Source organism: Megascapheus bottae, chromosome X (assembly GCF_031878675.1).
Source record: "Megascapheus bottae isolate mThoBot1 chromosome X, mThoBot2.hap1, whole genome shotgun sequence".
NCBI classification, from domain to species: domain Eukaryota; kingdom Metazoa; phylum Chordata; class Mammalia; order Rodentia; family Geomyidae; genus Megascapheus; species Megascapheus bottae.
This window is the reverse complement of record NC_143547.1, coordinates 80,388,431-80,402,004: the sequence shown is the minus strand read 5'-3', so window position 1 is coordinate 80,402,004 and position 13,574 is coordinate 80,388,431. Positions and strand designations below refer to the sequence as shown.

Below are 13,574 nucleotides of genomic sequence, written 5' to 3'. Positions count from 1 at the left end.
ACTCACCAAACGCTATGTGGGAAATGAACTATACAATGTGTGCATGAAGAAAGGAGGGAAAAACTGAAAGAGAATTACATTAAAAGAGGGTGACATTGTCCAAAAAGAAACATACTCAGTACCTGACTTAAGTGAAACCCTTCTGTACATCACCTTTATGATGACAGTAAAAACATGCTTTTCAAAGGAAATGCCTCTGGACCAGGAGTTTGGCCTAGTGGTAGAGTGCTTGACTAGCATGCACAAAGACCTGGGTTTGATTCCTTGGTACCACATACAAAGAAAAAGCCGGAAACGATGCTGTGGCTCAAGTGGTAAAGTCCTAGCCTTCAGAAAGCCCAAGGACAATGCTCAGACCCTGAGTTCAAGCCCCAGGACTGGAAAAAACAAACAAAAAAGAAATGCTTCTGATGAATAGTCATGGTATTCAATATACACTATGTAAAAAATGAACTATGTGGGGCCAGGAGTTTGGCCTAGTGGTAGAGTGCTCGCCTTGCATGCATGAAGACCTAGGTTTAATTTCTTGGTACCATATATGTAGGAAAAAGCTGGAAGTGGTGCTATGGCTCAAGAGGTAGAGTGCTAGCCTTGAGGAAAGCCCAGGTCCTGAGTTCAAGGTCCAGGACTGGCAAAAAAAAAAGAACTATCCAACTTGTGAGCAGCGATGGGAAAAGGTAACTGGGGGAAATGAAAGAAGTGGCAACATTGTTCAAGAAGTATTATATGGGCAGGGAGTTTGGCCTAGTGGTTAAAGTGCTTGCCTAGCATGCATGAAGACCCGGGTTCAATTCCTCAGTACCACATATAGAAAAAAGCCGGAAGTGGTGCTGAGGCTCAAGTGGTAGAGCTCTAGCCTTGAGAAAGTCCAAGGACAGTGCTCACGCCCTGAGCTCAAGCCCAGGACTGGCAAAAAAAAAGAAGCATTATACTTGTATATTACCTGATTTATGGAATTACAACCCTCTGTATAACACCTTAATTATAACAATAAAATTACATTAAAAAAAGAAATGCCTCGTATTATGCTTCTGATATTTCTTTATTTTTGTTAAGTATTACATAGCATAATGCAAAAACGTTTAGCAAGAGCTGATAACTATAACTGAGTCATTTTTGCATCAATCAGGAAACCGCTTTCTTAGTCAATGTTCTCCAAGCCCTGAAAAACAGTTTAAAAAGGAGACTGTGAAAATTCTGCTCTTGTAATATATATCATATTCTTTATTTCTTCTACTCTTTATTTGCTAATAGGAGCAAATAATTTCATATCCCACATTCCTCTAATAGCAACAATTTGCAATTGAATTTCATAATCACTAAACCTATCATGATTCTTTACATTTCTTTACAAATTGCTTTGTACAAAAAGACCCTCCCTCCAACACTATCAAAAGTAATGTCAAGCAAGTATTTACCAGCTGGATCCTTATACAAAGCTCCCTGAAAATTAGGGAAAACTCTGTTTTACAAAGTAATTGCCATTAAGTTGGGCTCCAGTGGCTCAGCCTGTAATCCTAGCTACTCAGGCAGAAATCTGAGGATCATGATTCAAAGCCAACTGGGGCAGAAAGTCCCCATGAGACTTATCTCCAACTAACTACTCAAAAACTAAAAACAGTGCAATGGCTCAAAATGGTAGAATGCTAGCCTTGTGCAAAAGAACTCAGGGACATCACAGAGGCCTGGAGTTCAAGCCCCACAATGGTCACCACAAGAAAAAAAAAAGAAGGCCAGGTGCTGGTGACTCACATCTGTAATCCTAGCTACTCAGGAGGCTAAGAACTGAGACTCACAGTTCAAAGCCAGCGGGGGGTCCACAAGACTCTTATCTCCAATTAACCACCAGAAAGATGGAAGGTGTACTGTGGCTCAAATGGTAGACACACTGGCCTTGAGCTGAAGAGCTCAGAGATAGCACCCAGGCCCAGAGTTCAAGCCCCATGCGGACAAAAAAAAAAGTAACTGCTGAAAAAAGTACATACTCCTGAGCTTGATCTCAGGGCCTGAGCACTGTCCTTGGGGTTTCTCTCTCAAGGCTATTGCTCTATCACTTGAGCCACAGCACCACTTCCCACTTTTCTATGTATGTGGTACCAAAGAATAGAACTCAGGTCTTCATGCATACTAGGCAAGCACTCTACCACTAGGCCAAACTCCCTGCCCCTCATTCTACTTTTTTTTACAAATGAATAAATGAAGGATCCAGGGGGTAAACAAAATTACTTGTTTAGATTGTCTCAAAACAAAAATCGTTTCCTTAGGTTGGTAAGGAAGTAAAACAGCCAGAATTTCTGAACTTTGCCCAGTAAGCACTACACCACTCATTCATTCAAAAGGCCTACTGTATCTTAGCCTCTTCACAATCAAATGCTTCAGAATCTACAAAAGAGTAATCAGTGACAACACTTCTTCCAGGTTATTAACAATTTGGGGGTAACATCGTCCAAAAAAGTAATATACTCTTTATCTGACTATGTCACTGTAACCCCTCTGTACATTACCTTTATAATAATACATTTTTTAATGTTGATCCTGCAGGAAGAATAATCTTGAAAGAATTTTTACATGCAAGATGATTCTGAGAGTTATGTGGGACTATACTTTGAGAAACATAGGTCATCCTCCATTATCTGCACAGGTATGTTCTAAAACTCCCAAAAGATATCTGGACCCATAGAAAGTACCAAACCCTGTATGCACATTTATGTACATATATAAATATTTCTATGATAAAAGTTATCTTTAAGTATAGTAAGGTATTTAACAACAATAATTAATAGTAAATATAGTAACAGTATAATCAAAGCTATCTCTTAGTTCAGAATTGTTTATTTCTAGGGGTTTCCATTTATTCTTTTCAGATCAGTTAACAATGGGTACTGAGCCAACCCAGTGGCTCACACCTGTAATCCTAGCTACTCAGGAGGCTGAGATCTGAGGATCAAGGTTCAAGACCAGTCCCCCCACAACAGGACTTGACAATCTTTTCGTTGTTGTTGTTTTGCCAGTGCTAGGCTTGAGTTCAGGGCCTGAATACTGTCCTTAGACTTTCTCAAGTCTAGAACTCTACCACTTGAGCCTCAGCACCACTTCCGGCTTTTTTCTATATCTGTGGTACCAAGGAATTGAACCCAGGTCTTCGAGCATGCTAGGCAAGCACTCTACCACTAGGCCAAACTCTCAGCCCAGGACCAGACACTTACCTCCGTTTAACCTCTAGAAAACAGGAAGTGGGGCTTGGCTCAAGGTCAGGGTGGTAGCCTTGAGCTGAAGAGCTCAGGGACAATTCCCAGACCCAGGAGTAGGGTAGTAGCCTTGAGCTGAAGAGCGCAAGGACAGCACCCAGGCTCAGTTCAAGCCCCACAACCTACCCGCCCCCCCCCACAAAAAAAGCAATGGGTACTGAAATCAATGGAAAGTAAAATTACAGGGGTCTAGTTAATATCTATCCATGTTCATTAAATTTTGTTCTCAAATAACACTATGCTAAGAGGCAGATCACGTAGGCTGAACCTTTATAGTATTATTCAAACACTCGGGCTCTGATTTCTCATCTATAAAAGATCTGCCATAGCCAGCTGGCACAATGGCTAACGCCTGTAATCCTAGCTACTCAAGAGGCTGAGATCTGAAGATCAGCATTCAAAGCAAGCCCCTCAAAAAAGGACCAAAGACTCTTATCTCCAATTAACCTCTGGGAAGTGAGGCTTAGTCCAAGGGTAGGGTGGTAGCCTGGAGCTGAAGAGATCAGGGACAGCGCCAGGCTGAGTTCAAGCACCATGACCCACAAAAAAAAGCAACCATAAATCAGAAAAGGGGAGAAAAAAGCAAAACTAGGAGAGGTAAAGGAAGGCAAGTAATCCACAGAATAAAAAAAATCAAAAGACATATTATAAAGGTTACACATTTCATTATCTGTCAGAAAAGAAAAATTAAGTACTGTTATCTTTCCTTAGGCATCACCAGAGCCCACCTTAATTAATTCTGGTAGATAACTAATATCAGAGTCATCTTACCTTGGACTTATAATACAGGTTGACTCCAGAGACTCGTCTATCTCTCTCCATCATAGCCCAGTGATAAGGAAAAAAACACATCCTTTTTTCCTTCAAATAGAAGACAAGCATTAAAGTTTATAAAGATGGCTTAGTAGATGGATTTCACAGCTTTTAAGAATTGACAAGCCAGATAGTGGTGGCTCATGCCTACCTAGCTATTGAAAAGGCTGAGATCTGAGGATCTTGGTTCAATGCCAGCCCAGGGAAGAAAATCCATGAGACTCTTATCTCCAATTAAGCACCCCCAAACCAGAAGTGAGGCTGTGGTTCAAAATGGTAGAGCACTAGTCTTAAGCAAAAAGAGCTCAGGGACAGTGTACAGGCGATAAAGAGGCTACAAAGAAGAAAAGCAGAATCATCACTGTAGTAAAAGCCAATACAAAACTAGAATAAAAGTCAATGTACATAATACACCATCTATCTGGCAAATATCATGTAACCCTTCTATTAATTACAATAAAAAGTATATGAGAAAAAAAAGTCAATGTACAACCAAAACCTAATAAACAAAACTAGACCACTAAATTCAGGATTAACTATTAAATCCTGGGTTAAAAGTATGGGTGTGGTGTAGAATACCTGCTTAGTATGTGTGAAGTCTTGGGTTCAAACACCAGTACTGCCAAAAAAAAAAGTAGTAACTGTTTTGGGTTGTTTTTTGTCAGTCTTGGGCTTGAGGTCAGGGCCTGGGCACTGTCCTTGGACTTTCTCAAGAATAGAGCTCTACCCCTTGACCCTCAGCGCCAAGCAATCCAACCTGGGTCTTTGTGCATGCTAGGCAAGCATTTTACCACTAGGCCAAACTCCATGTTTGTTTGGGGTTTTTTTGTTTTTGTTTTTGTCAGTCATGGGGTTGATGTTTGAGCCTGGGCACTGTGCCACTTCCTGTTTTCTGGTGGTTAATTGGAGATCAGAGTCTCATAGACTTTTGTGCCCCAGCTGGCTTTGAACCCTGATCTTCAGATCTCAGCCTCCTGAGTAGCTAGGATTACAGGCTTGAGCCACTGGTACCCAGCTAGTAACTGTTTTCTTACACTTCCTATTTTTACAAACATCATTTTTTTCTTTATTGTGTCTTTTGGGGGGGGCTGCTAGTCCTGGGGGCTTTGAACTCAGGGCCTAGCCCCAGTCCCTAAGCCTCTCTGTGCTCAGGTGACTGTACCACTTGAGCAAAAACATCATTGCTGGTCTTTTCTGTTTATGTGGTACTGAGAAATCCAACCAGGGCTTTTTGAATGCCAGGCAAGCACTCTACCACTAAGCCACATTTCTAGTCCCTGTTGTGTCTTAATGTGTGTAAATCGTTGTCTTTTGTGATCCTAAATGACAATAAAGGTAGATCACATATGAAGAACAATGCCAAAACCACAAATCAAAGCAACTTAAAATGAGTGGAAAGTGAAAATCTTTACATGTTTTCCTGACAGCCTGCAGAATAAAGTAGGAATTTTTAATGGTGGGGGGGAAGGAGATGGACACAGAGGTAAGTGTAATGTACATTTTTTTTCAGTCTTGGGTTTAAATTTAGGGCCTGAGCACTGTCCTTGGACTTTCTCAATGCTAGAGCTCTACCACTTGAGCCGCAGCACCATTTCCAGCCTTTTCCTACGTAGTGTTACCGAGGAATTGAACCCGGGTCGTCGTGCATGCTAGGCAAGCACTCTACCACTAGGCCAAACTTACGAGGGTCAGGTTTTTCGAAGCCCCAAACTAGTTGTTTGTCTGTAGGCTGTAGTTCTCAAAGATACAAGCGCCTTGGAGAGCGCCTGCGCTGCCTAACGTCCCCACCCCCAACCCCCTCCGCAGCCGCCGCCGCCTCAGCCGCCGCTGCCGGCAGCGGAGTCGGCCCCATGCCGGTAAACCGCCTTACCTTGCCTCCGTTACTTAACTTATGGATGTAGGCAGTGGCCACTCCAGGAATGACCAGGAACGTACTCATAATAAGCACTCCCGGGAGAATCTCGAACCACATCTCTGATGGGTTTAGAGCCAAATCCTCCTCTCCAATGCCTTAAAGGTGACCGGACTACCGTCACGTTCCCAGCAATCCCCGCGACAGCTCGCGCGCATGCGAGAGGGGCGGTGCCACGCCACGGCTTTCCAAGAGTCGACGGGGTCCGCTATGGCTCAAAAAGGATCTCTCGTTCGTGCAATCGCACTCGCTTTCCGACGTTTCATACGTCAGTTTCTTTTCGTTCCACTGCGACTTACGGCAACGCAGAGGACGATTCGGAAAGAGGCTTGACGCCGCTTTGCACGCCGCAGCAGTTTCAAAGCTCCGAGAATCGCAAATGGCAGAGCAACTTTCTCCCGGAAAGTCGACAGATCGAGTGTGTACCTTCCTTTTCAAAAAGCCTGGGAGGAAAGGAGCTGCAGGCCGCAGAAAGCGGCGGATCTGTGAGCCGCAACCCGGAGAAAGCAGCAGCAGCAGCGATGAAGGCAGCACTGTGGTTCGACCAGAGAAGAAGCGGGCGACCCACAATCCAATGATCCAGAAAACCCGAAGCAGCGGCAAACCCAAAGCATCCTATGGTACATTAAGTAGCGAGGAGGAAGAGGAAAATGCGCCCGAGAGCATCGGCGTGGTCTACAAGTCCACCCGCTCAGCGAAACCCGTGGGGCCGGAAGACATGGGGGCGACAGCTGTATACGAGCTGGACACAGAGAAGGAGCGTGACGCACAGTCTATCTTTGAGCGCAGCCAGAAGATCCAGGAGGAGCTGAGAGGCAAGGAGGATGACAAGATCTATCGAGGAATCAATAACTACCAGAAATACATGAAACCCAAGGATACATCCATGGGCAACGCCTCCTCCGGGATGGTGAGGAAGGGCCCCATCCGAGCGCCCGAGCACCTACGTGCCACGGTGCGCTGGGATTACCAGCCCGACATCTGTAAGGACTACAAGGAGACTGGCTTCTGCGGCTTCGGAGACAGCTGCAAATTCCTCCACGACCGTTCAGATTACAAGCACGGGTGGCAGATCGAACGTGAGCTGGATGAGGGTCGCTATGGTGTAGGTGAGGAAGAAAACTACGAAGTGGAAAGCGATGATGACGAAATACCATTCAAGTGTTTCATCTGTCGCCAAACCTTCCAAAACCCAGTTGTCACCAAGTGCAGGCATTATTTCTGCGAGAGCTGTGCGCTGCAGCATTTCCGTACGACCCCACGCTGTTATGTCTGTGATCAGCAGACCAATGGCGTCTTCAATCCGGCTAAAGAATTGATTGCTAAACTGGGAAAGCATAAGGCGACGACGGAAGATGATGCTTCCGATTTCCCAGAAGACCCCGAGGAAGGTCCTATTCCCATCACTTAGGTTTCCCATTCTGCTCAAATTGCAAAATAAATAGTTCGCTGGTCATTTTGGGTTCCGTGTGATTTCTATTTTAGAAAACTGTTAGAGAAGACAGGCAGTGATGTAGGGTCCTGGGCTAAATGCTTCGAGGTGGGTGTTAACTGGATTTTAGCTCTGGGAGAAATACTTGCTCTGTTTTATTTTTAGAAGCATTTTCCATAAATGATGACGATGGGGAAAGTTGGAGAAAAGAGCTAGTATATATGCGAAGTATCATTTAGTAATTGAACCATTTTGTGTATCTGTGCTTCCTCTTCAGGGTCTGCACCGCTGTCTGATGGCTTTTGTGCTCTCTACCACTTGGGCCACACCTCTACTTCTGGCTTTTTTTTGCCAATCCTGTGGCTTGAACTCAGGGCCTGGAACACTGTCCTTGGGTTTTCTCAAGGCTAGCACTCTACCACTTGAGCCACAGCACCACTTCCAGCTTTTTCTGTGTCTGTGGTGCCGAGGAATTGAACCCAGGACTTCATGCATTCTAGGCAAGCACTCTACCACTAGGCCACACTCCCAGCCAGGAATCAAACCGGGCCATGATCCTGACATCAATAGAAGTTTTGTTTTGTTCTTTTTTTTGTTTTTTACCAGTCCTGGACTTGAGCTCAGAGCCTGAGCACTGTCCTTGGACTTTCTCAAGGCTAGAGCTCTACCACTTGAGCCTCAGCGCCACTTCCGGACTTTTTCTATGTGTGTGGTACCAAAGAATTGAACCCTGCTCTTCGTGCAGGCTACACAAGTACTCTACCACTATGCCATCCCCCATAGAAGATTTTTGAATTTAAATTTTATTGTAAAGGTGATGTACAGAGGAGTTACAGTTATGTGGGTGACGTAATGAGTACATTTCTTTTTGGACATTGTTACCCCTTACCTCATTCCCAGTTTTTCCCTCTCATCCCCATCACACCCTCTTAAAAGTTATTCACTATTCCTAGTGCTTGGCATGTAAAAACAATAATAAAACCAGATTTTAAAAGGGAGATTGAGGGGCCGGGAGTTTGGACTAGCGGTAGAGTGCTTGCCTAGCATGCACAAAGACCGGGGTTCGATTCCTTGGTACCATACACATAGAAAAAAGCCAGAAGTGGTACTGTGGCTCAAATGGTAAAGTTTGAGGAAAGCCCAATGACAGTGTTCAGGTAACTGAGTTCAAGCCCCGGGATTGGCAAAAATAAAAAATAATTAAAAAGGGACATTGAGGGCCAGGAGATTGGCCTAGTGGTAGAGTGCTCAACTAGCATGCACTAAGCCCTGGGTTCAATTCTCCAGAACTGCATATATAGAAAAAGCCACAGTGGCACTGAAATGAACTCCAGGAAATGGAAACAAGAGGTCTTTTTCTTTGTTGTCACTTTTATTTTTGTCTTCTTTGTTAGTTTTTCTGTCTTGGAAGGAGCACAGAAATGGAGGGACAAAGGGCAAGCAAATGCAACAGTGGTACTCACTAGATACCATGTTGAAAATGAACTATACAACCTGTGCGTTGGGATGGGAGGGAAAAACTGGGAGAGAGCAAGGGAAGGGGTGACATTGTCTAAAAAGAAATGCACTCCTGGAGGTTTGGCCTAGTGATAGAGTGCTTGCCTAGCATGCATGAAGACCTGGGTTCCATTTCCCAGTACCACATACACAGAAAAGGCTAAAAGTGGTGCTGTGGCTCCAGTGGTAGAGTGCTAGCCTTGAGAAAACCCAAGGACAGTGTTCAGGCCCTGAGTTCAAGACACAGGACTGGCAAAAAGAAAAGAAAAAGAAATGCACTCTTCTTTTGCTGTCTCTTGGTTATCTCATATTGTTACAGTATCTCACTTTGTTACCTGATATATCGGATATATTTGTATTTGGTTATTTGAAATTGGATAGGGAACGGGGGAAAACAAGATGAGGGGTGGGGGGGAGGGAAATGGGGACCAAGACATGTGAAAGGGTATCAATGTATGGGAATTATTGCACCATCTATCTGGCAAATATTATGTAACCCTTCTATTAATTACACTAAAAAATATATGAAAAAAAAGAAATGCACTCTTTACCTGACTTGGAGATAGCAGAAATTTGGAGAGGGGTGGTTTATTTTTAGCACTACTGTGGTTATGGTTACAGAATGGATTATAGAGATATGCGAGATGAGGGGGGAAGAGAGTTAAGCCAAATATTTAGTAAAATTTTATTCACATAACTAGAATTTGGGTTGATAATAGGAACCAGATACAAAAATAGTCTTTAAATTCATTATTCCATGTAAAGATTTTGTCTTTGTTTTTTTGTGAGCTCCACAAAGCTTCTGGCTTTTTTGGCGATAAATTGGATGTAGGAGTCTCACAGACTTTTCCTGCCCAGGCTGGCTTCAAACTGCAATCCTAAGTAGCTAGAATTACAGGTGTGAGCCACCAGCACCTGGCTAAAGATACTCTTTAATGAGGTATTTTCTCTCAAGCACTGTGCTTGGAAATAGGTACTTTTTTTGCCAGTCCTGTGCCTTGAACTCTGGGTCTGAGCACTGTCCTTGTTCTTTCTCAATGCCAGAGCCCTACCACTTGAGCCACAGCACCATTTCCAGCTTTTTTCTACATATGTGGTACTGAAGAATTGAACCTGGGTCTTCCTGCATGCTAAGCTAGCACTCTTACCACTAGGCCAAACTCTCGACCCCGGCCATAGGTACTTTTATCAGTGCACAAGTAGACTCATACATACCTGCTCTCATGAAACACCTTGCTCTATGACAACAGTGATGACTGAAAGAGTGGGTGGGGTTGATCTCTCCAAATAGATATAATCTCAGGGCTGGGAGGTAACTGAGCAATAGGCTGCCAGCCTAGCATATCCAAGGCCCAAGAGAGAAGACAATCTAAACCTTGGAGGAAGAGTTTAGAGGTATGAGCTCCAAAGCAGAGAATACATGAATTATTATAGGGCTATAGGAGACATGAGAGGTGGACCAGGAAAAAGGCTGGAGGGAACAATGCAAGGATTGACAAGAAGGCAGTGGAGAAGAAGGAATGGGCACTGTCATACAAAACAAGGGAAGAAAAGGGTCAGAAACATGACAATGATGGGGACTGGGAATGTGCCTTAGTGGTAAAGTACATGCCTAACATGCTTGCAGCCTTGGGTTTGAATCCTCAGCACCACAGAAACAGAAAAAGCCAGAAGTGGCACTGTGGCTCATGTGGTAGAGTGCTAGCCTTGAGCAAAGGAAGCTTAGGAAGAGCCACGAGTTTGGCCTAGTGGTAGAGTGGTTGCCTAGCATGCACAAAGGCCATGGGTTTGATTCCTTAGTACCACATAAACAGAAAAGGCTGGAACTGGTGCTGTGGCTCAAGTGGGACAGCGCTAGCTTTGAGCAAAAGAAACTTGGGGACAGTGCCAAGGCCTTGAGGTCAAGCCCCAGGACTGGCAAAAAAAGAATTTTTAAAATAAAGATCTGGGCACTGGACACTGGTGGCTCACACCTATAATCCTAGCTATTCAGGAGGCTGAGATCTGAGGATCCCAGTTTGAAGTTAGCCATGGCAGGAAATTTCATGAGATTCTTCTCTCCAATTAAGCACCAGAAAACCAGGAGAGGAGCTATGGCTCAGTGGTAGAGCGCTAGACTTGAGACAAAAAAAAAGCTCAGAGACAGTGGTGCCCAGGCCCTGAGTTCAAGCCCCATCACACACACACACACACACACACACACACACACACACACACACACACAATTTAAAGCTGCCTGTTCAATAAAGACTAGGAAAGAAATTGTAAAATTAAGGCTCTTCCATCTGGGTAGGTAGTTTAGGTATTTTCTGCTTTTCTAACATGGATTCCCAGCACTGGAGAGGCTGGAACAGAAAGATCTTGAGCCTAGGCTCAAGACTCCCCACCCCCCAAAAAAAATGTTCAGGTTATCAGCTTTCTGTTTATTTTTCCTGTAGTTTGTTTGCTTTCCTGCTTTCTCTCTTTTTTTGTTTTTGCACTGAGGGCCTCATGCAGGCTAGGCAAGTGTTCTACCACTGAACTCCATCTACAGCCTTTCCATTCCTTTTTTTCCTTTCCTTTCTTTTCTTTCTTTCTTTCTTTCTTTCTTTCTTTCTTTCTTTCTTTCTTTCTTTCTTTCTTCTTTCCTTCCTTTCTTTTCTTTTCTTTTCTTTTTTTGCCAGTCCTGGCTTTAACTCAGTACCTGAGCACTGTTCTTAGGCTTTCTTAAGGCTAGAGCTCTACCACTAGAGCCACAACACCACTTCTAGCTTTTTCTATGTATGTGGTACTGAGGAATCAAACTCCAGTCTTCATGCATGCTAGGCAAGCACTCTACCACTAGGCCAAACTCCCGTCCTCCCCCACAGCCTTTCCTTTCTTTAATTCAGTTTAATAAACTTTTTTTGCCAATCCTGGGGCTTGAACTTAGGATCTAAGCACTGTCCTTGGACTTCCTTAAGGCTAGAGCTCTACCACTTGAGCCCCAGCACCACTTCTGCCTTTTTCTATGTATGTGGTGCCAAGGAATCAAACCCAGGTCTTCGTGCATGGTAGGCAATCACTCTACCACTAGACCAAACTCCCAGCCCTAATAAACTTTTTTAATGGTGCTCTATTATAACAAACTTTTTTTCTTTCTTGGATTATAAATAGGGGTGCTGTTATATTCAATAGTATCTGAAATTTTATGTAATTCATATGCGTTCTCATTTGGGGAAACAAAATTTATGGGGCTGATATAATTCATGTAAAATTATATCTAACAATTTAAGCCGCACACTGGTGACTCATGCCTGTAATCCTAAAAACTGAGGGGCTGAGGTCTGAGGACTATGGTCATCAAAGCTATCACAGGCAAAAAGTCTGAGACTCATCCCCCAAAATAGAAGCTTTAACTCTTTATTTTTTTGCCAGACCTGGGGCTTGAACTCAGGGTCTGAGCACCATCCTTGGGTTTTCTCAAGGTTAGGGCTCTACCACTTGAGCCACACCACCATTTCCAGCTTTTTTTCGAGGGGGGGGCTCATGGGGCTTGAACTCTGGCCTGGGTGCTGTCCCTGAGCTCTTCAGCTCAAGGCTACCACCCTACCTTTGAGCCATAGCCCCCTTCCCATTTTCTACTGATTAATTGGAGATAAGAATTTCATGGCTGGGGGATGTGGGGGGGGAGGGAAATGGGGACCAAGACATGTGAAAGGGTATCAATGTACGTGAATTAATGCACCTTCTATCTGGCAAATATCATGTAACCCTTTTACTAATTACAATAAAAAATGCAAAGAAAAAAAAAGAATTTCATGGCTTTGTATTGCAAAGGGTGGCTTTGAACCATGGTCTTCAGATCTCAGCCTCCTGAGAAGCTAGGATTACAGGAGTGAATCACTGCATCCAGTTCGGCTTTTTTTTTCTATGTATATGGTACCGAGGAGTCGAACCTGGGTTTTCATGCATGGTAGGCAAGCAATCTATTACTAGGCCAAACTCCCGGCCCGGAAATTGTGACTCTTAAGTAGTAGAATGCAAGCCTTGAGCATAAAAGCTCAGGGACAGTGCCCAAGACCTGAATTCAAGTCCCATAACAACTATGACCACCCACAAAAATTTACCAATTTGGCCTGGGAGTTTAGCCTAGTGTTAGAGTGCTTGCCTAGCATGCACAAAGGACAGGGTTTGATAACTCAGTACCACATACATAGAAAAAGCCAGAAGTGGTGCTATGTGGTGCTACCTTGAGAAAGCTTAAAGACAGTACTCAGGCCCAGAGTTCAAGCCCCAGGACTGGCATAAATAATTTAATATTGTTTTTTTCTCCCTTCCTCTGTGGGCACCAATTTCAGAAAAGAATCCTTTCACTTAAGAAAAAAGGAAGGGTGATTAAAAAAAAGTAAGCTTTGTATGTTTGAGAAACATAATATCTTTAAAATTAGTATCTTCGGCCAGGAATTTGGCCTAGTGGTAGAGTGCTTGCCTAGCATACAGGAAGGCCTGGGTTTGATTCCTCAGTACCATATACATAGAAAAAAGCCAGAAGTGGTGCTGTGGCTCAAGTAGTAGAGTTCTAGCCTTGATAAAGCCCAAGGACAGTGCTCAGGCCCTGAGTTTGAGGCCGAGGACTGGCAAAAAAAATTAGTATCTTCTGTTTTATTGCCTGTGAATTCTGATCTGTACAGAGAAAATGGAAGTCAAATGC

The 13,574-nt window shown here is 43.8% G+C and overlaps 2 protein-coding genes across 2 annotated transcripts; one reads left to right on the top strand and one right to left on the bottom strand.

Moving 5' to 3' along the window:
• Positions 1-1,023: 1,023 nt before the first annotated feature.
• Positions 1,024-6,124, bottom strand: Ndufa1 (NADH:ubiquinone oxidoreductase subunit A1). The gene is made up of 3 exons (XM_090326007.1): positions 5,932-6,124; positions 4,020-4,109; positions 1,024-1,162 (listed from the first exon to the last, which is right to left on the bottom strand). Exons 1-3 carry the CDS (start codon positions 6,031-6,033, stop codon positions 1,142-1,144), a joined length of 213 nt encoding a protein of 70 aa, XP_090182133.1. The 5' UTR covers positions 6,034-6,124; the 3' UTR covers positions 1,024-1,141.
• Positions 6,125-6,188: 64 nt separating this feature from the next.
• Positions 6,189-7,429, top strand: Rnf113a (ring finger protein 113A). Its single transcript, XM_090326006.1, has one exon. The coding sequence runs from the start codon at positions 6,353-6,355 to the stop codon at positions 7,382-7,384; it is 1,032 nt and encodes a 343-aa protein (XP_090182132.1). The 5' UTR covers positions 6,189-6,352; the 3' UTR covers positions 7,385-7,429.
• The last annotated feature ends 6,145 nt before the right edge of the window (positions 7,430-13,574 follow it).

Bases quoted from the DNA above. Each gene is read 5' to 3' on its own strand.
- Ndufa1 (XM_090326007.1), bottom strand. From the start codon at position 6,033: ATGTGGTTCGAGATTCTCCCGGGAGTGCTTATTATGAGTACGTTCCTG. The intron at 4,110-5,931 runs GTAAGGCGGTTT...TTCTATTTGAAG, and splicing joins AGTTAAGTAACGGAGGCAAG to GAAAAAAGGATGTGTTTTTT. The intron at 1,163-4,019 runs GTAAGATGACTC...ACTGTTTTTCAG, and splicing joins ACCTGTATTATAAGTCCAAG to GGCTTGGAGAACATTGACTA.
- Rnf113a (XM_090326006.1), top strand. From the start codon at position 6,353: ATGGCAGAGCAACTTTCTCCCGGAAAGTCGACAGATCGAGTGTGTACC.